General features: G+C 32.7%; 1 protein-coding gene across 1 annotated transcript in view; it reads left to right on the top strand.

Moving 5' to 3' along the window:
* Positions 1–9,134: 9,134 nt before the first annotated feature.
* FAM227B (family with sequence similarity 227 member B) overlaps positions 9,135–27,374 on the top strand; it is a 145,197-nt gene continuing 126,957 nt past the window's right edge. Inside the window, exons 1-6 of the mRNA XM_016128610.2 lie at positions 9,135–9,381; positions 12,700–12,931; positions 14,361–14,428; positions 20,681–20,716; positions 21,177–21,281; positions 24,790–24,888. Of these exons, the coding sequence (XP_015984096.1) occupies positions 9,331–9,381; positions 12,700–12,931; positions 14,361–14,428; positions 20,681–20,716; positions 21,177–21,281; positions 24,790–24,888 (591 nt within the window). The 5' untranslated portion in view covers positions 9,135–9,330. The remainder of the gene's footprint in view (positions 9,382–12,699; positions 12,932–14,360; positions 14,429–20,680; positions 20,717–21,176; positions 21,282–24,789; positions 24,889–27,374) is intronic.

Genomic DNA, 27,374 nt, shown 5'->3' with positions numbered 1-27,374 from the left:
CCGTTGCTAGGACCGTTGCTAGGGCCGGGCGTGGCGCAGGTCCCGCGACGAAGGTAACGCGAGGGGAGGACCGCGGGGAGGAGTTAAACGGGAAGTCCCGCCTCAACCTCACAAGCCACCTGCGGTGTCGCCTCTCCAAGAGACAAGACCTAGGAGCAGGACCGGGGCCCGCGACGCCGAGCCTCACACCACGCCAGCGCTCCGCTGAGTTCCCTCCTGGGACTGGCCGTGACCACATGTATGGGATGCAGTTCTCAAAATATACTCTCAAGGTGTAGTTGCAGGAGGTTGTGAATATGCTGATGTTACAGAACACTTTTTCATTTTACCAATCCCAAAAGTATTTCAATCGTGAAAAGTTGGTCTTACTACTTTTTTAGGGCTATATCAAGATAAGTATTCCTTGCGGTGCATAGCTATTAGAAAAATTGTATCTTGGTGATTTATTTTGATTAAAAACTACATGTGCATGTAGATTTGGGATTACTTTGTGCACTTTTCCAGTTTGAAATTATATGTAATATGTGGCTAGATGATTAAACCATTTTCTTTGCCCCACTTCAAAGAAAATCCAAATTCAAGGAGTGAATGTTAACAATTGTGAGATTTGAAAACACCATGGCCAGATATTGAGCTATGTATTTGAGTACTATAAATTTAGCAAGTGAAAGACAAAGGACAGAACCTTGCTCTGGAGGAACTAACCATACCGAGTTAAGCATGGGTAGTACAGAAAATACAGTATGACTAACATTGTAGGAAAATTAAAAGAACTCAGAATGGAGTGGTCAACGAAGGCTTATTGGCTGGATCTGAGTAAGGCCTTGAAGAATGATTATGGTTTAGAGTGTTTTTCAAGAGGATCATGTAGGACCCAGGAAATCTATTAAGCCAAAACCACACTTAAAAAAAAAAAAAAAAAGAAATAGTATAGTGTGGAAATATCAATTCATGGCACTTGATGGAGTTTTAAATTTTATATGTAATTTATGTATATACATACATATGCACACATATATGTGTGGACTAGGTCATATCTATAAAATGTATTTCTTATTGTGTTTCTCTTTTAAAAGTTTGAAAGCCACTGCGTTACGGGGAAAGATGAACTTTCTGGATAGGAGAAGTAACAATAGCAAAGTCTTCAAGCCAAGAATAGATAATTCACACCTTTTTATTTTTTAACTTTCGTTCAAGTGCACAGATTAAAAAACAGATGATACGATTTATTATTTGGAGTGTGTATTGGGTTGCTATTGCTATGTAATAAATCACTGTAAAATATGGTAGCTTAACCATTTTATTACATTCATGAATTGTGCGTTCAGTAGGGCACAGAGGGACAAATTTTTTTTTTTATTATTTAGCTGGGAAGACTATGAATGCTAGCAGAAGTTCTGTGCATGGCCTCTTCATGTGGCCTGGGCTTCCTCACAGTATGGCAGCAGGGTAATCAGACTTAGCTTAGACCCAGTGCTGCAAAGTCAGTCAAATGTTGTAATGAATAAGACAGAAACTACATGTTCTTTTATAATCTAGCCTGAAAAAAGTAACACAGTGTCACTTCTCTCATATTCTTTTGATTATAAATGAGTCACAAGGCCTGTCCAGATTTTAGGTGAAGGGACATTGATGCCAATTCTCAAAAGATTGACACAGAAACCCCAAATTTTCAGTGGTTTAATACAATAAACTTTTATTTCTCACACACACACAAAATGTGTTATGTATGTTACTAGTCAGATACAATATTAGGCTTAAGGATGTGAGTTTTAATTTTAGTGGTTCTGCTGTCTCCTAGGATCTGGGGTCCACAGCTTATCTGACAAGAAAGCATGGTGAATCACACAAAACGTTTCAGAGGTCAGACCGAAAAATGACATATATCATTTTGCCCACATTTCATTGACCAAAATTTCATCCCAGGACCCCTCACTTTAACTGCAAGGAAGCCTGGGAAATGTAGATAAACATACACACATTGGTGAGCACTAACAGTTTGCCACATTCTAGGTTTTTAAACAAAACCCTGTTTTCCCCATCTTCTCTATTCTCAATTCTCTCAAAAGGAAAATTCAAGTTTTTAAAAATATTTTTTTCTGTTATTTACTTCATATTTCAAAACCTGGTTATGTTGCAATTTCTTGATTTTTCAATCTCATGTTATTAATTGACTTTCTCCTATGGAAGTCAATGATAAAACTCTTTTACAACACCACCCCTAAGCATGTGAACATTCCTTCTCCACCTACCCCCACCCCACACACACACACTTCTTATCCCCTCATCTCTCAATATAAAATTATTGCAGTTTTTGTTTAAACCAATATTTGTAAGTGTCAGTCAACCCTGATCATGTTAACTTTTAATACAATCTTTTACTTTCTTTTTTCTCAATGATTGCCATATTTATATGTACTTATTTGCAATCTACCCTCAGACACTCTGCCAAAGTGATAAAACATCACAATCAAACATATCAGTTAATCTAGAAAAAATTTTTTTCTTTCAGGTAGTCCTAGGGCATTACAAACTCTAGTTCATTCAGTATTGGTTACTTTTATCAATCCAATTCTGCTCTCCTGTGTTTGATCCCTTCTTATCTTTTTCTTTCTTTAATCCTTTGTTTTTATGAAACATATCCTCTAATACCTTTCTGAGAAAAGGTAAATGGGAGTGTAGTAGATAGCATAATGACTACTCCCAAAGATGTCCATATCCTAATCTCTAGATCCTCTGAATATGCATTCTTATATAGCAAAAGAAAACTTGCATATGCATTTAAGTTAAGGATTTTGAGATGGGCAAATTACCCTGGATTATCTGGGCGAGATAATCATGATCATGAGTGTCCTTGCAAAAGGGAGACAAGAGGTCAGAGGGAAGAAAAGATGTTACACCACTGGCTTTGAGTTTGGAGGGAGGAGTTAAGGAACATAGGTGACTCCCAGAAGCTGGAAAAGGCAAGGAAACATTCTCCTCTAGAGTCTCCAGAAGGTGCCTAGTCCTGTAGACTTACTTCATACTTCTGACTTCTAGAACTATAATAATAAACCTGTGTGGTTTTAAGCAGCTAAATTAAGTGGTAATTTGTTACACCAGCAATATGAAACTAGTACAGGGGAAAATGGTGGTTTTCTTTTTTTTAACTACCTTGCAGATCTGAAAAATGCCATACACTTAATTGATGGTCTCCTCACATTTAAATTTCTAGGTCAAAATCATTTTTTTAAAATAATCTTCTAGATTCTTATCTTTTGTCCTCTGATTCTTTTCTTTAACTTTTTTTATTCTAGTTTCAAGATTTCTTCAGCTTTCTCCAGTCCCCACAAACTTTTTGTTGAATATTTAATTTATGCCATTATATTTGTACTTAAAAAATTTTCTCTACTACCCTATAACATGCTGTTTTGTTTTTAGGGATACATTAACATATACCTTTCTAAGAATCTTAAAGACATTTTAAAAGTTTCCTTCTGTTTCCCATGTCATCTGTATGTTCTCGGATTTCTAATTTTTGTTGCTGTTGTTGTTGTTTTTATCTTTTTAAAAATTTTACAATTATTCCTTAAATAGCTAGTAATCCTTGAATTTCTATTCATATTGAAGAATAGGATTAAAATAGTGACAGAAAGCTCACTGTGTCTGAACAAGGATTGTCAAGCAAACAGCTTCATAATAGAGTGATTTTACATTGTGAGATTCTCAAACATCTGTAGAATAAAAGGCACTAATGATGATAAGAGCAGAAATCAATGAAATTGAATTTGCACTAGAGAAAAGCAAGAAGGCCAAAATGGTTTTTGAAAAAAATAATAAAATTGATAAACCCTTAGATGGACTGACCAAGAGAAAAGAGAAAACTCAAAGTATAAATATCAGGAATTGAAAAGGAAACATTTTGAAGATTGTAAAAACAAGAGAATATTAAAAATCAATATTTATGTCAAAGTATTTGACATTTTTTATTTTTCTTGAAAAACACAATTTACCAAAACTGATGTAAGAAGAAATAGACTATCTGAATGATCCTATTTTAATTTTGAGAAATTGCATACATATTAGTCTGCTCTGGGGAGCAGCTGCAAATACAGATGAAGCTTTGATCCTTGCCTACCACTCATCTCCTGCTGTGTGGCCCAGTTCCTAACAGGCCACAGACCCATACCAGTCTGTGGCCCAGGGGTTGGGGACCCCTGGATTAAACAGCAAAAATTTATTTTCTCATAGTTGTGGAGGCCAGAAGTCCAAGATGCCATCAGGGTTGGTTTCTGGTGAGAGCTCTCTTCCCGGCTTCTAGATGGCTATCTTCTCACTGTGCTCTTACATTGCCTTTGTGCATGCCAGGAGAAGATAGACCTCTCCGGTTTCTCTTCCTCTTTTTATAATCCAATACTCTTATTGGATTAGGGTCCCGCGCTATGACATCATTTAACCTTAATTTCTTCCCCAAAGGACCCATCTCTAAATACAGTAGATCATTAGGGCTTCAACGTAGAATTTGGGAGAGGGAGGAACACAAGTTTATTAACAATATTCTTAATTTGAAACTCCCCATAATTTCAGACTTAGGTAGCATCATCCATGAGGTCTACCGAACATTTAAGGAAGAAATAGTATTGAGCTTTCAGATTTCCAAATTCTTTCAGAGAGTAGGAAAACAAGAAACATTTCCCAACTCATTTTTTTTTTTTGAGGTCATAATAACCTTGATTCTAAATCTTGACAAGGATAGTATAATAAAATTCAGGCTAATATTTCTTATAAACAATTTGACATAGATCTAGCGTGGTGAATGTTCCATGTTCCATTACTTTAAAAGATTGTATATTTTGCAGTTGCGAGGTACTGTTCTATAAATGTCAATTTGATTAAGTTGCTTAATAATGTTGTTCAAATCTTTTATCTCTTTACTGATTTATATGTGTGTACTTGATTCATCAATTACTCAGAGTGTTAAGATCTCCAACTATAATTATGGTTTTGTCTGTTTTGACCTTTAGTTTTATCAATTTCTGGTACTTATTTTGAGGCTCTTTTATTAGATATAAACACATTTAGCATTGGTATATTTTCTTAATGAATTGACCTTTTATCTATATGAAATAATTTTATTTATCTAATAGTACTCCTTGTTTTACAGTCTACTTTGTCTGATATTAATACAGACATACCAGTTTTCTTGTGATTTGTGTTTGTATGGTTCTAGAATTTCCATTAGTTTTTTATTAGAAATTCTGTTTCTCTTGAAATACCTCATTTCTTCATTCACTAATCCAATGTATATTGTAAAACCTTTAATATATTTATAATAGTTGTTTTAAAGTCCTTGTCTGCTAATTACAATAACTGGATTCTCAGTGACTTGGTTTGTATGAACTGTGTTTTCTCTTGATTAGAGGTCCCATTTTCCTTTTTCTTTGTATGTCTTGTAATTTTTTAATTGTGTATTAGGCATTCTGTGAGAAAAATTGAAGTGTAATTTAGTTTTGTTTAATTTTCAGAGAGCACAAGTCTTTTTCTGTCCTTGGCATTTAAAGTGAGAGGCTGGTCTTTTGGAATCCTCCCCAATTGGAGTAGAGCTTTTTAAGGTTAGCTGCAACTTTCATTAGATTGAGTTCCCCTATGATTTGCCCAACCTTCAACCTTCCTCTTCATAGCCACTTCTTGCATCTTTTCAGTGTTGAGTTGAGACTAGTTTAGACTAAAGTTTTAGATAGTTTTGGTTCACCTTTGGAGTAAACTCTGTCAGAGCTTTGGAACCCAAGTACTATAAGAATGTGTTGGCCTATATAAATTCTCTAACTTTCTAGCCTGCTTCCAAGGCTGCTTTTTTGACGAAATTCAGAAGTGAGGTATCAGGGCTGGGAAGGAGTCGTTTGGCTGAGTCATTGGTTTTTGCATTTGGGTGTCTTTCAGACTCCAGTTTGTTTCCCCAGCTCACACAGACAACCTTAAGGCCCAGCTGATTCCTATTCCCTGTGAAGTTACTGCACCTTGGCAGGCCAACTCATCCCTCAACAAATGTGTAGATCTCACTACCAGATAAGGAAGTTGCTGCAGCTTTATGCTCACTTATAAAGGGCATGTTTCTCTCTGGATTTCAGGAAATTAAGGTATTCAGGTAGAGCGGCTTCATGGGCTTGCAACCTGTGCAGTTGCACAGAGCCTCATGATTAGAGGGTCCTATACCCGGTTTAATAATCTGACGTTATCATATTAAAATTATTAATAATTTTAAACAAGGGACTCTGTATTGTACTAATTATGTTTCTGGTCCTGCTTACTGGTGTCTGCCACTCTTCACTAACCCAGTAGGAAGGTAAGGTTATTATTTGGTTCAGATTTTTTTCTGTTACCATGGAAACATAGATGTTTTACATCCTTCTACAATCTACCAAGAGCCTTGTATATTGAAATTACCTGGAACTTTCCTGTACAAGTTTCACTTTCTTAATGTTCTAATTTGGTTTCATTGAAATGTAGATTTTGTTTTTAGTGCTTTGTACTGGAAGTGCTTTGTACTAGACGGCCATTAGAAGAAGAAAGTTGTTTATGGTGTAAAATTGTTTTAATTAGGCTCCTTTATATTCCATGCGTTTCAAAATATATAATAACTTCTTTCTAGCTAAATACCTATACTCACTAACCCTGAAGAAAATATATCATGAACATTTTTTATCTCTAAGCATTCTATACATACCGTCTCTCTTATTTCTTACCCTTCTAAATCTCAGTAGGCCTAGAGTCCCATATTTTCCACAAAGTTTTCTTGACAATGCAATGCATCTTTGCATCTGAATGCTTATTTTTATTGTATTATCTGCTGCCTATTTATTTAAATTCATTATGCATTAATAATCAAATAATATTAAGAGAATGAAATATTCCCTTCAACCTCAAATCTGTAGTTATTTTTACGGAACATGGCCTTGTGATTTTGTAATCTCAATCACTTTATTTATTAATGTGAAATATGTTTTAGTAAATTAAAATGTAATGCAATCTTTTCAGGCATGTCATCAACAGACCACTAGGGTATTATAATAAGATATTCTGGATTCTTACTGTTTTTGTCTTCTTCTCTTTGGTTTTTCATTTTTTAGAATTTTTTTTCTTATTTAAAAATTTAAAAATACCTACACATTTCTCTGACACTCATCTACCCATTTATGCATTAATTAATGCCCACTGAAAGTACTTATTATGCATTAATCATAGACCAGCCTCTGTATGAAGTTTTGAAAATTCAGCAGTGATAACACCATAGTTAGTATCCTAACAGAGATACAAATCTGCTTTCTGTTACCATAAAGACTCTTTTGGGGAGACAAGGAAGGCTTCCTAAAAAAAAAAAAAAAAAAAAAAAGACTTTTAATTTGATATTTGAAATGAGTTGCAAAAAATGAAATTGGACCACTTCTTAACACCATATACAAGAATTAACTCAAAACAGATTAAAAACTTAAATATAAGACTCAAAATCATAAAACTTCCACAAGATAACATAGGCGGTAAACTCTCGGACAGTGCTCTTAGTAATATCTTTTATGATATATCTTCTCAGGCAAGGGGAAAAAAGAAAAAGTAAACAAATAGAACTACATCAAAGTAAAAGGTTTTTTGCATAGCTAAGGAAACCATCACCAAAACGAAAAGACAATCTACTGAAAGGGAGAAGATATTTGCCAATGATACATTTGAAAAGAAGTTAATATCCAAAATTCATACAATTCAGCACCAAAAAACAAATAAACGATACAATTAAAAAAGCGATCACAGGACCTGAATAGACATTTCTCTAAAGAGGATATACAGTGATGAAGATACTCAACATCACTAATCATCAGAGAAATGCAAATTAAAACTGCAATGAGCTATCTCACACCTGTCAGGATGACTATCATTAGTAAATCAACAAACAACAAGTGTTGAAAAGAATGTGGAGAAAAGGGAACCCTCATGCACTATTGGTAGGATTGCAAATTGGTGCAGCCACTATGAAAAACAGTTTAGAGCATCCTCAAAAAAATAAAAATAGAACTACCTTGTGACCCAGCAATTCCACTTCTGGGTATTCATCCAAACAAACAAGCAAACAAACAAAAACACAAAACACTAATTTGAAAAGGTGTATGCATTTCTATATTCAAAGAAGCATCATTTACAATAGTCAAGATATGGAAGCAACCAAAAAGTCCATTGATGGATGATTGGATAAAGAATATGTGGTACTTACATACAATGAAATATTACTCAGCCATAAAAAGAATGAAATCTTGCCATTTATGATAACACAAACGGACCTATAGACTATTATGCCAAGTAAAATAAGTCAGACAAAGAAAGACCATATGATTTTACTTAGATTTGGAATCTAAAGAATCTAAAGACACAGAGAACAAACTGGTGATTGCCAGATGGGAAGGGGTTTGGAGAACAGGGTGAAAAAGGTGAAGTGATTAAGAACAAATTATTAGTTACAAAATAGACACAGGGATATGACGTACAGCATAAGGAATGTAGTCAATAATATTGTAATAACTACATATGGTGCCAGGTTGGTACTAGACTAATTGGGGATCACTTTGAAATTATATAAATGTATAACCACTTTGCTGTACAGCTGAAACTACTATAAAATAATATTTAATGTCAATTCTAATTTAAAAATAAATGTTAAAAAAAATGAGTTAAATAGGCCAAGAAAGGTTTGGAGGGAAGAGGGTTTGGGACAGAGACTTTAAGCAGAAGGAATAATGTACACATAGTTTCTAAAGCAAAGAAGAGCAAGATGTGCTCTCAATTAAAATCAATTTGTCTAATGAAAGAATATACATTTTTAACTTACAAAAAAAAAACTACTAACAAAATAGGATTCTTTCTTTTACACTGAAACATCTAAATATTTAAGGTATTTTTACCATGTCACTAATGCAGCTTTTTAAATACTTTTTTAGCAAGAGGAGCATGTTATTATATTTTTGGCTCTGGATTTATTGTAGACGCCATCCAAAATAGCCCAAAATATCTTGTGACTCTGGTAGGAATTCAAAATGACATTCAGAAGGATTCATGTGGAGCTTTTCTTTAGCACTGGTATATTAGAGGGAAGTCACAGAATTTGGTTTGGAGGCTCAGAATTTAAATGGTGATCTGTGTCACTTTTCAAAGTGCAGGGATTTTAAAAAGTAAATATTTTACAATGTCTTATGGCTCTGAAAATTATAACAAGTTCAGTATATTGTCTATTTATTTAAGTTATGTAAAAGCATCATAAACAATCCTGAATTTATGTTAATGAGCAATATTGATTTTATTCATTAGAAAATGCTAAAACCTCCAAAGAACATTGAAGAATTTTTAAAGTTACAAAACTGGGTGAGTAGAGCATTCTATTTTATGTGCCAATGCATCTTTTAAAATGTCAAATTATAGAGATGGAGAAGGCTTAAGTAAAGACTTTAAGAACCGAAATTCAAGAAATATACTTCAACATGTGAAATGTTTAGAAATATCTCCTTTCAGTAGGCTCTCTGTTGTAGGCATTCCCTCTTGTCAATATTCTATTCTCTTTTTCACTTAAAAAAATTCTAGCCCTATGTCCTATCAGAAGAATTATATAGACATTTCTATATAGTTTTGCTAATATAAGGTTTTTGTCATATATTTACAACTTAAAGAATATCTGACAATTATATTTACTTACCTCATTTATCCATTCACTACAGCTTAGACTCACAGGTAATTTGTGGAGGTGTTATATCAATATTCTTTGATGTTGAATTAGAGTAAAATATTCAGAACGTGTTTTTATTTTGAAAGCTCCAGTTTCCATTAAGTGTAAACACTGATTTCTTCTGGCGTTATTGGGCTTGCTACAGATTTTCGTTGGGTTTATACACTTATCAGCCTGAAGGTCAGGTTTGTTTTGCATTGAGAAGTGTTAAGGGCTAGGATACAGATGTTAGTATGGGAAAAAAAGAGAGAACAGGAGTCTTTTTTAAATGAAGTGTGTACATATTTTGAGTAGATTAAACTGTAATTTGCACTTACTTATGCTTAAATATAAGCAGAATTTTCTGTGACTAAACTGTTGACAATGAAGTTTCAAAAATGCCTATTTTAAAACATCTATTTTCTGTTCTTAAATTTGTTTAAATACTTTTTTTTTTTTAGATGTTTTGGAAAAGGATTGAGTTCCCTTTAGGAGTAAATAGGAAATGAAAACATTCCTATTTTACAGAAGTTTATTTCAATCACTGTGGCAGAGCCAAATGTTTTGAACTACTTTTAGGACAAGCTTTTTGCAACTATTTTGATTGAAATAATGATGGAAATGTGCTGTAGCCTAATATCAATGTTTGGGGTCTTTTTTAATCTCAAGAGAAAGTGATTGTAGTTTAAATTAAGCCAGATTCAACAAACAATTATGGAGACATTTGGATTATACCATCATACATGTTTGAGGACTTATATTTTCAGATTAAAATTTCTAATTATTTGAAGTGGAAAATGCATAGTTACACTGTTCAAATTAAGAGTAAAACTAATCAAACCAAGATTACCAGATTATGCCAGCCCTTTACCAAAGATAGAATAAAATCAAAATTAAAACACCATCCTTGTATGTAAAAGACAGGATTTATATTAATAGCCTTCAGTTTTTATCTGATAGCATTTGGTAAAATCCAGTTATAGCATTTTGTCATTTGTGGATTTATCTGTAATTTTTTTCTTATTGTTTATATTTCCCAACCAAATACTTGTATTCTGTAGGTTTTTTTTTTTTTTTTAAGGTTTGACTATGTCTCTGCATTGCCAAACTATCGAATATTTGAAAACACCCAGGAATATTTAACCTTTTGTTTGCTGCATAAAACTTCTGTCCCCAACTCCTGGTGCTCAGACCAGTACTGGTCTGTAGCCTGATAGGAAATGGGCTGCACAGCAGGAGGTGAGCGGCAGGCAAGGGAGCAAAGCTTCATTTGTATTTTCAGCCACTCCCCAGCGCTAGCATCTCCGCCTCAGCTCCACCTCAGATCATCAGGCATTAGATTCTCATAGGCGAGCCAGTCCCTGGTGCCAAAAAGGTTGGGGATCGCTGTTATAGACAGTAGTAGTTATAGACAGTAGTAGAAAATAACTTCCTCAAATTCATTTAAGAAATATTTTGAAAACCTACCATGTGTCAGCCACATAGACATTTCAGATATGTCAGTGAATAAAAACAGGCAAAGATTCTTGCCTTCAGGAGCTGTCATTCATTTTAAAATGAGGCGTATTATAAACAAACAAATGAATAAAACAAAAGAGAAAAAAAACATATTCTAAACTGCTTATGGCTTCCTGGAAAGCCTATCTGTTTAATTTTCTTCTAAAATATAAAAGCAAAGGTATGTGCTGCATACCTGTGTAGTGGTTAAGAACAGAGGCTCTTGTGTCAGATTGCCAGATTGCCTATGTTCAAATCCTGGCTTTGCTACTAGTTAGCATTAAAACAGTTCCTGGAACCTACATGTTAGCTATTAGTTTCTCATATCTTGTGCTTCATTGAAAGCCCTCTCAATTGACTAATTCTTACCATTTCTCTCTTTTTTGTAATTTTAATATTTTATACATTTTACTCCTATCCCCCTTCTTCCTATCTCTTGTTATAGTTCTGTGTACCTTCTTACTTTCAATCATTTCTCATTTCTCCATTGATCAATTCTCACATTCTCTTCTTGTTTCTCCCTTTCTTCATTTTATCACTATTCTGTTTCTATTATTGTTTTTATAAAAATACGTTTGTTTTATTTTTATAATATTCTTTTGTCCCACTAGTGTTGTATCGTTATCAAGTCTTCTACTTACTCTATTTATTCGTTAATTTAATGATTTTTATTCATTACATACTCTTTACCAGGTAACGTTCTGGACACTTAAGATAGAGCAATGAACAAAACAGTCATAATTTAACTCAGGGTAAGGAGCATGTCCATGTAGAATGGGTAGGCTGGCAAGGGGTGTCAGAGACTAAGTAGGATGAGAAGGGCATCCAATAGAGAAGAAACTGTCAGTCAGTAGGAGAGATTGGAAAGTAATCACCTGAAAAGATTAATCAAATAAATACATATATTAAAGATAATGGCAGCTGGGTTTTTCACCATTGGAAATGGTAATTATAATATGGAAAGAGAGAAAACTGGAATGTTTGGAATTGGAATTAGAGGTATTAGTTTTAAATATATAGAGGCCAAGAAAAGACGAATGAACCAAAAACATATGAAGCCTAAATGTAGTGTGTTTTATTGAACCAGATCCTATAAAGGGCATCGGTTCAGGTGATGAAACTTGAATAGAATCTGAGGATTAGAAAGTAACAATGTATCAATGCCAACTTACTGATTTTGATGTTTATAATTTGGTTGTGTGGGAGAATATTTTTTGTTTTTAGGAAATACACACTAAAATAAATAGTTAAAAATGATTGGGCATCAGTAAAGTAAGCAGCATTATTCTCAAATGATTCAGGAAAAAAGGTTTTCGTAAAGCATTTGAAATTTCTCAAGTGTATGATCACTTAAAATTAAAAAATACATTTAATAAAAAATAATGCTATGTAATAAAATCTCCATTTTGGCTCATGACTTTGAACTCTATTATTTAAAGTCAATAAAAATGATTTGGGTTATATTCTTTCACATTTTTTTGTAGGATTATTGGCCAAGGGAAGTTTATATGGTAGACGACAGTGAATGGGTAAATGATCTGAAGAAAATAAAAGAAGATAGTTCATTTATTTCAATATATACACATCTGTGGGAAAATGTCCCTCGAATGTATGATGTAGTAGGGAGCATGGAAGCAAGATTAGAGGAATGTTCAGTTCTTTTGCAAAACCATGCCACTAAAATATTTGAATGGGACACCATAATTTCTAAGACAGGTAAACCTTATTTTTATATGAGTAATTTTTATATGAGTAAAGTAAAACTCTATTTTTATACAGTTTTGTGTGTTTGTGTGTATGTGTGTGTTTGTCTCTCTCTCTCCGTGTGCATTCTCAAAAAAAAAGGAAATCCTATGGTATAAAATATCTAAAAACATAAAGATAAATTTATTTTATTTTAAAACCTCTTTGTTTTAAAATGGTTCAATACAGATTTTTAGTTGAACATGAACATGTGGATTCAAAGAAAGTGTTGCAAAGACAGGGCCTTAAATAGTTGTGAACTTAGCTAGGCTTAAGTGGAGGTAGCTGTATATCAGAGAAACAGGATTGAATCAACTGATCCTGTTGCCAGAGACAAGCAAGCTAGCAAGTGTCAGGTTATAACAGAAATACCTAAAACCCAAAGTAAAGGGGATGAGAGTTGATCTACATGAGCTAGGTTAGCTTGTAGGAAGTTTTTAGTGTTCAGTATTGAATAGCTGCAGACTGAAACACATATCTGCTAGTAATTATAATTTTTACCCATTTTTAGTATTTTTATAACCTTTTTCTTGTCTAATTGTTTTTATTAATACTCAGAATAGTTTTTACATACTAATGGTGAATTTTTTCTTATTCTTGATTGAATGGGCAAACTTGTCATAGATAAGCCTTAAAAACACTGATATTGCTTATATTTATAAAGTATTCTCTACTTATTAAATTTAATTAGTGATATTATTTAGATATTTAACATTATTTTAATGGGCCTTAATTTTTCAAATTGAGAATATATTTAAATATACTACTATAAAATTTACTACTGTTTTATTTTAAATTTTCTTATTGAATCATAAATTATTTTTTAACATAAAATATTTTTGAAATATATATATATATGGAGAGAGAGAGAGAGGGAGGGAGAGAGAAAGGGCACATGTGTACACTTTAAAAAATAATGATGTATATATTCATTGTTCTCAATATGTAAATATCAGAGCTTGCACTCAAGTTTAGGTTATTTGACTTCAGAGCTCTCCATAGTCTTTCAATGGGCCATGACCCAAAGTACTGTGCTTTATTGAATTTAAGGTAACCATGAAGCCACCAATGCAAGTGGCTGAGCTATTTGAAAAACATGAGCTTGTTCAGTAGGCAGAGACTGAGGTAAAGCTTTAGATATAGTAGTAAGAAGAATGGAAGACATATTCGTTGGAATATGACATCTCTAAAAAGCAAAAGAAAAGATATAATAGTTATTTACTCATTTAAGTAAGAGTGTGATAGCATTATGCTTATCAAAATAGCTAGTTGATCCCATTGAATAGTTTCATATGTAATTTATTTAAAGTATTTATATTTTTTCACTTTTTAAGGAGAGATATATGTATACACAGACACGCACACACACACATATATGTTGTGAATTCTCATTCTTTTAAAGGTTCTCAAAGAAAATTGGAAAGTTACAAGTCATTCATAAGGAAATACCATAAGAAAAAGACGATAATGGTATGGTATTTGTTTTCATATTTCTTGAAAAATTATATTTCCATAGAAAATATAATCACTATAATTCCATAGATAAGCTAATTCCATAGTTAATTTTTTGAAATTCTGTTTTAGTCTTTTATCATCTATCTATGTGTTTTAATTTATTTTAATTTTTTTTCAGGTTTTTTTCTTTCTTTTTCTTTTATTAAATTTATTAGAGTGACATTGGTTAATAAAATTATATAGGTTTCAAGTATACGATTCAATAATATAACATCTGTATATTGCATTCGTGTTAACCACCCACACTGAGTCTCCATTTGTCACTGTATATTTGACCCTCTTTACCCTTGTCTACCTCTCCCTCCTCTTTTCCCTTGGTAGCCACTAAAATGTTGTCTGCATCTATGAGTTTTTGTTTGTTTTTTTTGTTCGTTTGTTACTTTCAGTTTTATATCCAACATATGAGTGAAATCATATGGTTACCAACTTTTTCTGTCTGACTTATTTTGCTTAGCATGATTATTTCAAGGTCCATCCGTGTTGTTGCAAATGGCAGTGTTTCATCTCTTCTTGTGACTGAGTAATATTCCATTGTATATATGTGCCACAGCGTCTTTAGCCAATCATCTATCATAGGATACTTTGGTTCCTTCTATGTCCTGGATGGCCACTGTGAATAATGCTACTATGAACATTGGCGTGCAAATATCTTTACAGATACGAGTTTTCAAGTCTTCGCAATAAATACCCAACAGAGGGACTGCTGGATCATATGGTACCATCAATATTTAGTTTTTTGAAGAACCTGCATACTGTTTTCCTTAGTGGGTGTACCAATTTGCAGTCCCACCAACAGTGTACGAAGGTTCCTTTTTCTTCTCATCCTCTCCAGTATTTGTTATTATTTGTCCTGTTGAGTATAGCTATTCTAACAGGTATGAGATGGTATCTCATTGTGGTTTTGATTTGCATTTCCCTAATAGCTAGTGATGTTGAGCATCATTTTAAATATTTCTTGCCCATTTGTATATCCTCTAGGGAGAAGTGTCTGTTCAGGTCCTCTGCCCATTTTTTGATTGGATCATTTTTTTTGTCGTTGTTGTTATCGAATCGTATGGGTTCTTTGTATATTTTGGATATTAGGAACTTATCAGAGGCATTGCTTGCAAATTTATTTTCCTATTTAGATGGTTGTCTCTTTACTTTGTTGACAATTTCTTTTGCTGAGTAGAAGCTTTTTAGTTTGATGTAATTCCATTCATTTATTTCAGCTTTTATCTCTCTTGCTTTTGAAGTTAAATTCATAAAATCCTCTTTAAGACAAGGTCCCTGAGTTCAGTTCCTATGTTTTCTTCTATGCATTTTATTGATTCTGGTCTTATATTTAGGTTCTTTATCCATTTTGAGTTAACTTTGGTGTGTGGTGATAGACAAGAGTCTAGTTTCATTCTTTTGCAGGTGGCTTTCCAGTTTTCCCAGCACCATTTATTGAAGAGGCTTTCCTTTCTCCACTGTATGTTTTTGGCTTTTTTCCCCCCATATAAATATTGGTATACTTCTGGACTCTCAATTCTGTTCCACTGGTCCATGTGTCTGTTTTTCTGCCAATACCATGCTGTTTTGATTACTGTCGTTTTGTAGTATAATTTGAAGTCAGGCAGAGTGATGCTTCCGGCTTCATTCTTTTTTCTCAGGATGGCTTTGGCAATTCGAGGTCTTTTGTGCTTCCATGAAAATCTGATAATTTTTTGTTCTATTTCTTTAAATAATGCCTATGAGATTTTGAAGGGGATTGCATTAAATCTGTATAATGCTTTAGGTAATAACGTCATTTTAACTATGTTGATTCTTCCAGTCCAAGAACACAGAATATCTTTCCATTTCTTTATATCTTCTTCAATTTCTTTTAATAGGGTCTTGTAGATTTCATTATATAGGTCTTTCACATGTTTTGTTAAATGTATTCCTAAATATTTTATTCTTTTTGTTGTAATTGCACAAAGAATTATTTTTTTCCACTTATTTTCCTGACACTTCATTATTAGAGTATAGGAATGCTATGGATTATTGAACATTGATTTTGTATCCAGAAACTTTACTGTATTTGCTTATTGTTTCTAGTAGTGTTCTTGTGGAGTGTTTAGGGTTCTTTATATAGAGAATCATGTCATCTGCAAATAGTGACAGTTCGACTTCTGCATTTCCTATTTGGATGTGTTTTATATCTTTCTCTTGCCTGACTGTATTCTCTTGGACCTCCAGTGTGTTATATTGAATAGCAGTGGCAATAGTGGACAGCCTTGACTTTCTTCTGATCTTAGAGGAGAAGTTTTTAGTTTTTCACCATTAAGTATAGTGTTGGCTGAGGGTTTGTTATATGTGGCCTTTATTATGTTAAGATACTTTCCTTCTATACTGATTTTGTTAAGAGTTTGATCATAAATGGATGCTGTATCTTGTCAAGAGCTTTTTTTCCATCTATTGATATGATCATATGATTCTTATTTTTAATTTGTTTATGTGGTATATCACATTTGTCGATTTGTATATGTTGAACCATCCCTGTGCCCCTGGATGAAGCCCACTTGATCATGGTGTGTAATCTTTTTAATATGTTGCTGTATTTTGTCTCTGGTACCTTATTTAGGATTTTTGCATCTGTGTTCATGAGAGATATTGGTCTGTAGTTTTCTTTTTTTGTGTTATCTTTACCAGGTTTTGGTATTAGAGTACTCTTGGCCTCATAAAATGAGTTAGGAAGTATTGCCTCCACTTTGATTTTTTGGAAGAGTCTGAAGAGAATAGGTATTAAATCTTCTTTGAATGTTTGGTTGAATTCACTGGTGAAGACATCTGGTCCTGGACTTTTACTGTTTGGTAGGTTTTGATAATTGTTTCAATTTCCATATTGCTGATTGGTCTATTTAGATTTTCCAGTTCTTGATTCAGTCTAGGAAGATTGTATTTTTCTAAGTACTGGTGCATTTCTTCTAGGTTATTAAATTTGGTGTTATATACTTTTTCATAGTATTCTTGTATGATCCTTTGTATTTCTGTGATATCAGTCGTAATTTCCCCTCTTTCATCCCTGATTTTGTTTATTTGTGTCCTTTCTCTTTTATCTTTAGTCAGTCTAGCCAGGGGCTTGTCAATTTTATTCACCTTCTCAAAGAAACAACTCTTCATTGCATTTATTTTTTCTATTGCTTTTTGTTTTCCATTTCATTTATTTCTGCTGTAATTTTGAATATTTCTTTCCCTTTAGGTTTCATTTGTTCTTCCTTTTCTAGTTTTTTTTTTTTTTAACATGAAGCATTAGGTTGTTTATTTGGGCTCATTCTTATTTTTGGGAGATAGTTCTGTAATGATATTAACTTTCCTCTTATGACCGCTTTTGCAATGTCCCAAAAGTTTTGATATGTTGTACTATCATTATCATTTGTTCCTATGTATCTCTTGATCTCTCTTTTTATTTCTTTCCTGATCCAGTTATTCTTCAGTAGCATGTTGTTTAACCTCCATGTATTTATGGTTTTTCATTATTTCCTTTTGCAGTTGATCTCTAGTTTCAAAGCATTATAATCAGAGAATGTGGTTGATATGATTTCAACCCTCTTATATTTATTGAGGCTATTTCTGTGTCCCAGTATGTGGTTGATTCCTGAGAATGTTCCATGTGTACTCTTGAAGAATGTATAAGCAACTATTTTGGGATGGAAGGCTCTGTAAATGTTAATTATGTCCAGTTGGTCTAATGTGTCATGTAAGGATGTTATTTCCTTATTAACTTTCTGTTTGGATGATCTGTCCATATCTGACAGTTGGGTATTTAGGTCCCCTACTATGATGGTGTTTTGGTCTGTTTCTACCTTTAGTTCTATTAGTAATTTATATATTTCAGGGCTCCCTGATTGGGAACATAGATATTAATAAGTGTTATGTCTTCCTGGTGCATGATTCCCTTTATCATTATGAAGTGTCCTTCAGTATCTTTCTTTACCTTTTTTATTTAGAAGTCTATTTCATTTGATGTTAGTACCATGACTCCTGCTTTTCTCTGAATACCATTTGCTTGAAATATCATTTTCCATCCTTTCACCTTGAGTTTATATTTGTATTTGTCACTGAGATGTGTCTCCTGGGTTTTGTTTTTTGATCCAATCTGCAAATCTATGCCTGTTTATTGGTGACTTCAGTTCATTTACATTTAGGGTGATTATTGAAATATGAGGTCTTCTTTTAGCCATTTTATCTTTTACTCTCTGGTAGCTGGGTGTTTTCATTGCTTCCTTGTCCTTGTGTTTCTCTCTTTTTTTTATTTTAGTTGGGTTTTGTGGGTTTTCCCTCTGGTTCTTCTTGTTTTATGTTATATACTTTGGTTCTGAATCTTTGATGTGTAGTTACCATTACAAATATGTAAAGAACAGTTTTATTTATACACACACACACACACACACACACAGAGTCATCCATTTTCTTCTGCACGTGCCTTATCTCCTTTCCCCTTTGCAAATTTGGATCTTTGAATCCTCCTCTTTTCAGTCATTGTTGTCTCAATTTGCCCCTATGTATGCTGAATGCTCATTACTATCTTGCTATAGCAATTCTCTTCTTATTGTTAAGCTTGTAATGCCCTATTTGTATAATGCACTCCTCTGCTTCTATTTGCCTGATAGTCACCTTAGTCTTCAGAATAATTTTTGTTGTTGTTATTTTGTTTTAGGTGAGCTGACCCCTTTCCATATTTCCTGTCGTGCAGACCTCGTAGTGGAGAATTCCTTCAATTTTTGTATGTCTGGAAATTTCTTAATTTCTCTTTCATATCTAAAGTAGAGCTTAGCTGGATATGTTATTCTAGGTTATAATTTTCTTTCACTTAATATTTTGAATATGTGATTCCACTCCTTTCTGGCCTGTAAGATGTGTGCTGAGAAGTCCAACAATAATATAATGGGTTTTCCTTTATAAGTTATTGTTTTCTTCTCCCTTGCTGCCCTGAGAATTCTGTCTTTGTCATTGATTTTTGATAATTTTAATACTATATGTCTTGGCGAAGACCTTTTTGGGTTGAGATAATTGGGTGTTCTGTTGACTTCTTGAATTCTAAGCTACAGCTCATTCCTGTGGTAGCTCTTACATGCACATCTCACGCTCAAATGTACTGATGTGCAGTTTGAGTGTTTTTTGTTGAGTTTTAGATATTTAGCTTATAGTCATTTCTAGGGGAGAGATCTGAGGATGTTTCTCAATCCGCCATGTTTCTCCATACCCATCTCTGGATTTTTAAAAAAAGCTGGACTCATATTATTCTTCACACACAATATTAGAGTATTTGACATCACAGAGGTTATTTGAAGACAATGTATACATTTCATCTTCTTGTTATTTAATAATTTATATCTTACATGTAGTAGTGCTTATCCCATATCATAATTGATCTCACTTTCCCTAAATGGTCTTTCTTTTTTATTCATGGCATATTTTCCAAATGCCAGTAATGTGATTCTCTTTCTGTTAGCCATCTGTTATTATCCTTTCAAATTTGTTTTTTATGTCATCTTCTCTATAATATATGTATTGTGTAATGTGTGTATAAAATTCGCCTGTAAGATTAGTTATTCCTGGAGGAAGCAAGGATTTGGAAATTAGTAAACAATATACTAACATGCCTAGATGATCAAAGATAAATGTATACAGAGGGCTACTTATTCTCTGTGTAAAGTGTAGGGTAAACATGGAGATGTGCCACATAGATTCTCCTTCAAGGAATGACCTGTTACCCTAGCTATTAAGAATGCTGGTAGGGAGCACTTTTTACCTGTCAGCCCCTTTACATGTTGCCTCATCTACAGAGAACTTCTTTTCCTGAGAACATGCCCCTATAGGAACCATCAATATCCAATGATTCATCAAGTTGGAGGCAGAAAGACCTGGCTATTTCAACTCAATACAAGACAACTGTAATGGACTCCTTCAGCTGTAGAACTCTTCTTAGGGTCAGTTGAGGCTGTTAGACTTGCATCATAGATGACTTTAGCACTTTACTATACATTGTATATGTATCTTATTCCCTCCTTGAACTATAACTAACTTGAGGGAAGGACTGTCCTTGTATTTCTAGCATCTAACACAGAAACAGCATTCTAGTCCTAAACAGGACACACACACACACACACACACACACACACACACTAACTGAACAAATTTACCAACTATAAAAATTCTTCAATTTAGAGTTTTAATGATTTTATTTAAAATGTTTTCCAGCTTTCAGATGAAATGGAGACAAAGAAGAATGTAGAGGTATTTAAATTTTCTGTTTTATGAAATTATATACCAAAGTATTATATGGAGGTAAAAGAATGTTTTTAATAATGTCGATGCAGCTATAAATAGAAATAGGGGCCCTAGGAGAGAGTTAAGAACAGATACAGAAGTTTTCTTTTTCTGCCTCGTCCATTTCTTTATGTATAGTCTTGCTAAAATTCTTCAGCATTTGAGTTATATCAAATTAGTTCTGAAATATAATTTTTTTTTGCTTTTGGACTCAGAGTATATGCCAGGGCTCTGAATTTCAGAGAAGCAGAAAATTTGAAGATTTTTCTTAGGTAGAGTAAATATTTTTCATTTATTTTCATAACAAGAAGTAAAATAATTAATTCATTAATAATAGTTAAGTATTTATCTGTCTTCTGTAGTCATATGAGACTACTGAACTGAAAAAGTGAAGTAATTATTGTTATGTGATATTTCCTCTTTCTAGGGTTGTAACTTCTCAGGATTCAAAACAAATGAGCTCACTCAACTACCCAGACATTTGGATGCTGAACGAATTTATCTTTTTATTTTAAAAACCCATAACTTTGATGTATGTAAATATTACTTCATTTTTATTGTATAATAAATTTTGAGTATGATTTAATGAATCAGACCTTTTTTTAAAGATCTGACAAATTAGGTGTTTAAGCAAGATTTAGTTTTTGGCCATTAAGTCTGGCAGGAAAGACCAGTGACGTTGCACACTCTGATCACCAGAGAGAATGTATTAGACTCTGTGTTTCTGCCTCAGGTGTCTGAGGGTGCTAGTGTGCATTGGCTGGACATGTGAGTCTAGCAGCTATTTTCCTCCTCCCTCTTCCTGTTCTATCAGCTCAGGACATTTTAGCCTACTCATTTTGACCCCAAAATAATTTATAAGAGCTTTTCTCCATAACCCCACCTATTCAGTCTCCAAGTATCTGGACAATTTTTGAGTAGTATTTCTACAGGGTAGCCAATGGATAAAAAAAAGGTATAGGAAGGTAACTAGATCTTTGGTCTTTGAATGCCAGAGGTAGGCTGAGGGTTGAGTGGTTACTGGTATTGATTTCCCACCCATATATATGTTAGATAGTTAACTAATAAAATTTCTATTTCCTAGGGGCTTAAGCAATGCTCCTTGTAACCCCAGGCAGATTCCTTTCAGACAGGTCTCTGAGAAGTAGTTGGCCCCTAGTAGGCCCTCTTTTCTTTCTCTCACCCCCAGCCTTCCCATGGCTCTTTATTTCTCAACACAAAATCCATGCTGCACTTCCTCCTTCTATAGTCCTCTGTGGTTCATCAGAAGCAGTAACATAATCAGCCACTAAACCTGGATGAACCTGTCCCAGCCATTATTTTCTGCCCTTTTTTCACTCTCTTTAAGATGAAAGAGAGTGCATCTCTTTAGTGCTGTATCTTCCAGATGCAGTGTTCCAAGAAGTAGAGTGTGATGGACCTATTTGGATCTCCTGTTTGCCCCTCAGGTAGGAAACCAGGGGGCACCTCAATTGACATTTTCACCTAGAATGATTCAATAATGATACTCTCTCTTATTTTCCATGCTAATACAAATGTTTTTCAATTCTCTTTTCTATTTTAGAGGATTTTTGTGAGAGGGAAGGTTTAGTCTGCCTGCTGAATACAGTCACCTGGTTCCATTTTTATAGAGAAAAACTACAGATGCAAATTGTTGTTAGGCCTGAGTCATGAGCATATTTATTCCTTTCTCTAACTGTATTTTCCACAGTTGGCTCAGGGAAAAGGTTTTATTGTTATAAAAAGAAATTAATAGAAATTATTTCAAAAACAATTTTATGAATGATATTCTAGATCATCTATAATATTTTTTATAATTCTAACATTTGAGTTCTAAGATGGGACTGCATTTTAACCATCAATGCATATATACCTAACTCAAATCACAAGGAAGTACAGCTATAAGAAATTTTTAGTATGGTTAACTTGGAGGATGCCGGCATTACTGAAAGAAATAGGAAAATGAGGACTGGAAGTAGATATGGATGATTAGGAGTGGATACAACCAGCAGCCGGGTTAAGATATTAGGAGTTGTTTATCAAACACATATCTGAATTTAGATATCCAGTATTTTGTTTGTTAATATCCCTACCCGATTTTAAAAAAGAATTTAAATTGGCTTACTAGAACATGTATAATGCAATGGCATTAAAATAAATACATGATGAAATTAGAGTGAAAGTGTAGAAAAATAAAAATAACAGAGGGAAGGTAATTTTATAGAAATTCTAACAATAATTTACCAAGGGGCTGAACTTATAGATCTGAAACAAAAAAAGAGAGGTTAAAGGGCTCCTGTTACATGCTCGAAGGTAGGAAATTCACTGAGTTGATTGAATTCTCCTAATCTCATCCAAACACATTCCTACACATATAATCATAGATCAAGTTTTTTAATGAACGAAAGTGTATATTATTCCCTGTACCACCCAGAACAAAGCCTTGGCTAAGATGGTGCTCAGTACAAATTTTGTTAAATTAAATCAAGTGAAAAAGGGCCTATATTATGGATATAGGAGAAAACTGAACCACAAGCATACTTATATACCCAGATAGAAATTCAAGACAACATCAGAAATAATTTTGTCCAACCTAGAGTCAATATTAGTTCCACCTCAAACAATCTATAAGTTTTAAGATATGTTTACATTTACTTGAATCAAAAAAGTATCACAAAAGTGGACAGAGGAGTAGAGGGTGGGAAGGGGAGAAGCATTTAACTTTTTAAGCTGGTTTTGGGTTTTCTTTTGTTAATTTCACTTTTTAGTTTTTTTTCACTAAGTATTAATATGTTTTAAAGAATTTGGAATTTTTTTTGAAAAAGGAGTGTTAGTGATACTAAACATAACCAAAACTTAAAATAGACACAATCACGCAATTAATTTACACTAAAAAGCATATTTGCAAATCATTTAAAGAACAGTATTTGACTCTCCCCTCTGTATTTCAATTTTTGACTTTTTTCTTTATGTTTATGCACTTTACATATCTTCTCTGTAATTAAGAAGTACTAAATCTAAGTTAATGCTGTTACCTATGTACTCCATACTAAGTGGCCTGTGAAAGAGAAGTTATAAATGACCTTGGCATAAAAGTTTGCACCATGTCTTCTTATGTAGGCTTGCACTTGAAAAACAGGAATTTATACTTATGTGTTTCATTAAAAGACATCTTGAGCTCTACTGAATCTGGCATTTAAAAACTCTTAATTGAATAAGATAAAAAGATTTATTTAAACCATAATTTTATAGTCTGTAGTAGTCATGGTAAATAGATTTAACCTTATATGTCAATTTTTGTTCAATTGCTTAAAGAGAACACTATGTTTTGATATGTCTAGAGTTATAATGGGTTTCGTTAGGATAGGAGTCCATGATTATTGATAGATCTTCAATACAAAGGAAATTATAGCATGTATCTTGGACTTTTGCTATCTTTGGTCTAGCCTACACTATCATTTCTACTACTAGCCAAATGTAGTTATTGAACATGTGAAATGTGGCTAGTGTGACCTAGCTGAATTTTTAAAATTTATTTATTTTAATTAATTTATATATAAATTAAAAAACTAATACTAGATTCGGTTATTGAAAAACTTTTGATTATGGTTGAAATAAAATTACAACTATGTATTTTATGAAGTCTAAATACTTACATAGTATTTGTGATGAAAATTTGCTGTTCAAATTGAGATGTTCTATTAATTATAATCAAAGACCTGGTACCAAAAAAAAATGCAAAATATTTCATTAATAATTTTTACAACAATTATATATAGAAATGATAATCTTTTAAATATATTTTGTTAAATAAATGTCATTAAAATTAATTTCATCTTTTATCTTTTATGTTTTTAAAGTGGCTACTAGAAAATTTAATATTATGTTTAGGGCTCCATATTAAATTTCTGTTGAATAGTGCTAATCTATAACTATTGAACACATACTCTTTATAAAGCCTATTTACATTAATTACATGCACATGAATTACATATTTTATAATGTAATTTAATTTTATCTATATTCGTCTTTTTTTATAGGAAAAAATTTTCAAAATCTGGAAGACACATTTTCTCTCAGAAGCCTCTATTGCTCTTTTGCATGATGCCTTTTGGTGGTGGTTTCTCTATAAATTTAAGGTATAATGATATGTTTCAAACTTTTTTTTAGGTTGATTTGCAGCGTAATTTATTCTTTGGTGGAAGTAGCACTGGTACAAAAAATGTTATTCTGGATCTTTTCTCAGAGCTTGGTTTTTTAGTATTCCACACATTAGAAATCCTATTTGAAATCTAGAGTTCTTTCAGTGGAGTTGTCTTCAATATGATTTCAAAGAACACTGTCTTCATTAATCAGAAAAAGATAAGTGAAATCAAGCATCGTAGTGAATAATTTGTAGTTTCACTCAATACTATAATGTGCTGATAAATTTTAAATAAAAAACCCATTGCAAATTAGTGACATTGAAGGTTTTCATTTGGAAAACAGTCTACAGATCAGATGGACAGAGGGTCTTCAATTCATAAAGGTAAAGACTGATTAGGACTTAAAAGAGAAAGATGTGGTTATCTTGGATACAGTAAGAGAATGGAAATACACAGCACATGAATCTTATGTTAGAGAATATGTAAGCCTGGAAAAAGTGATAAATACCAATGACTGCTGTGTAGCCTCTGGAGCTGAAAAAATGGAAAATAGAGCAACCTAGGGGATCACAGTCTAAGCATTAAGGTGTGCCACCCCATCAAGAAAGCCTGAAAATGGACTCAACTCTACATCTTTCCCTAGCTCAAATTACCCACAGAAAACTGCTGATGAATCCTCACAGAAATTGCATACCATGAAGGAATGGGTGTTATGAATTTTACATACAAACCCTTCAGATAGTGCTTTGTATTAGGATGATTAATGTAATTCTAGGTAAGAGTATCTGTCCTATATTTCTGATACTGTTAAGAGGTGGGTGAGGCATAGGAAGTGGTATATCAATTCTGCAAAGGTACTTAGGGAAATTTATGAAATCAGAGGAGTTTTATTACCTTATATATTTTTCTAGATCTGTATCCTAAATTTATGTTTTTCGAGGATAACAGAGAGAAACCTTACTTTCCCACTTAAATTTGTAAGTTGTATATATAACAAGTTTTCGAAGAAAACAATTTAGTAAAATTTCTAGTGACTATATTAAGCTATAATAGTATTTTATTATTCTGAATAAACATAGATTTGACACAAAAATATTATTGCCCACTACATTTATAGGATTTATAGGATTATTCCTGGAATAACAAGGAATTAGAATTTTTTTATCTTTATTCTATAAACTACTGACTTTATGAGATTAAAATGTAATAATTTAAAAATATCATAATGTAATAGAATTTCCCATTTAATTTACTATTTTTGATGTCTTTTGAAGAGTGATATGTGATTCCACTGAATCAATGTCCTTTTAGTATTCAAAGGGGCAATTTGGGGATCCAGATCAAATTGAAGCAACCTTTCCTTGAATTAAGCAGAATAGTTCTTCTTTCATTGGTTTCATTCATTGCATTTCATCTATGAATTTATTTCTAAGGGAGTTCATTGTTTGATATATATATATTATATAATATGTATATATTATATTATATCTATATAAAAGCCAGTGAACTATATAAATAACATGACCTCTTAGGTCCCTAAATCCACCAAATAATGTGGTGGGACCCCCACACATTTTTACCAGCGTTGTGTGGAAATAGACCCACTCTTTGAACATTTTAGTTTAGTTAGATATGGTCCTATTTCAAGGTGTGCTAAATTTTTAGATAAATACAAAACTTTGTAGCCCACTTTATGAAAAATAAATAATAATGATTTTATAACTGGAATATAGTAAAACCCTAAGCCACTTAAATAATTTAATTACCAATAGTATAATATGAAAAATATATAATCATACTCTAGAATAGAACATGTTTCAGCATGCTAACTCTAAAACTTATTTCAGTAATTGTTATATGATTATTATAAAAACAACTTTCTTTATTATCTATGATTTACTGATAGCTTGATCTAATAGAAAAAAACTGATGTACTTGAACCCGGAATACTAAAATTTAAATCTAATTTTCCTAGTATTTAGTGTGAAACTTTGGACTAATTAAAACAAACAAACAAACAAATAAACAAAAAAAAAAAAACCCCCTCTCTGATCTTCTCTTACCTCATCTCTAAAAGATAAAACAAAGGTAGGAAATAACATACACCCTGCTTTTTTCCAAGGGTTGTTTTCCAAGGGTTGTTGTGTGCATTAAAAATTACATGAATAAGAAGACACCTAGTAAAATGCTATATAAATGTACTATGGGATTGGAATTCAGTATGATAGAGTTAAAACAAGTTTATCCAGTTAGTAAATGATATGACCTTGAATAGTTATTTACTTCTCTAAGTCATTGATAAATTTTTAAAAATTGCTTACCTTAGAAATTTAATGGGGGTGTTAAATAAGAAAATGCATGTAAAGTTGCTTATTTACATGGAACTGGGAATACAGTAAGTGTTCAATGAGTACATCTATTTTATTATTATTATTATTATTATTATTATCATCATCATCATTATTATTGTAATAGAACAC

The sequence above is a fragment of the Rousettus aegyptiacus genome, unplaced genomic scaffold, assembly GCF_014176215.1.
Source record: "Rousettus aegyptiacus isolate mRouAeg1 unplaced genomic scaffold, mRouAeg1.p scaffold_m13_p_3, whole genome shotgun sequence".
Taxonomy (NCBI): domain Eukaryota; kingdom Metazoa; phylum Chordata; class Mammalia; order Chiroptera; family Pteropodidae; genus Rousettus; species Rousettus aegyptiacus.
The sequence above is the reverse complement of the archived record's forward strand: the minus strand, read 5'-3'. Positions and strand labels throughout refer to the sequence as shown.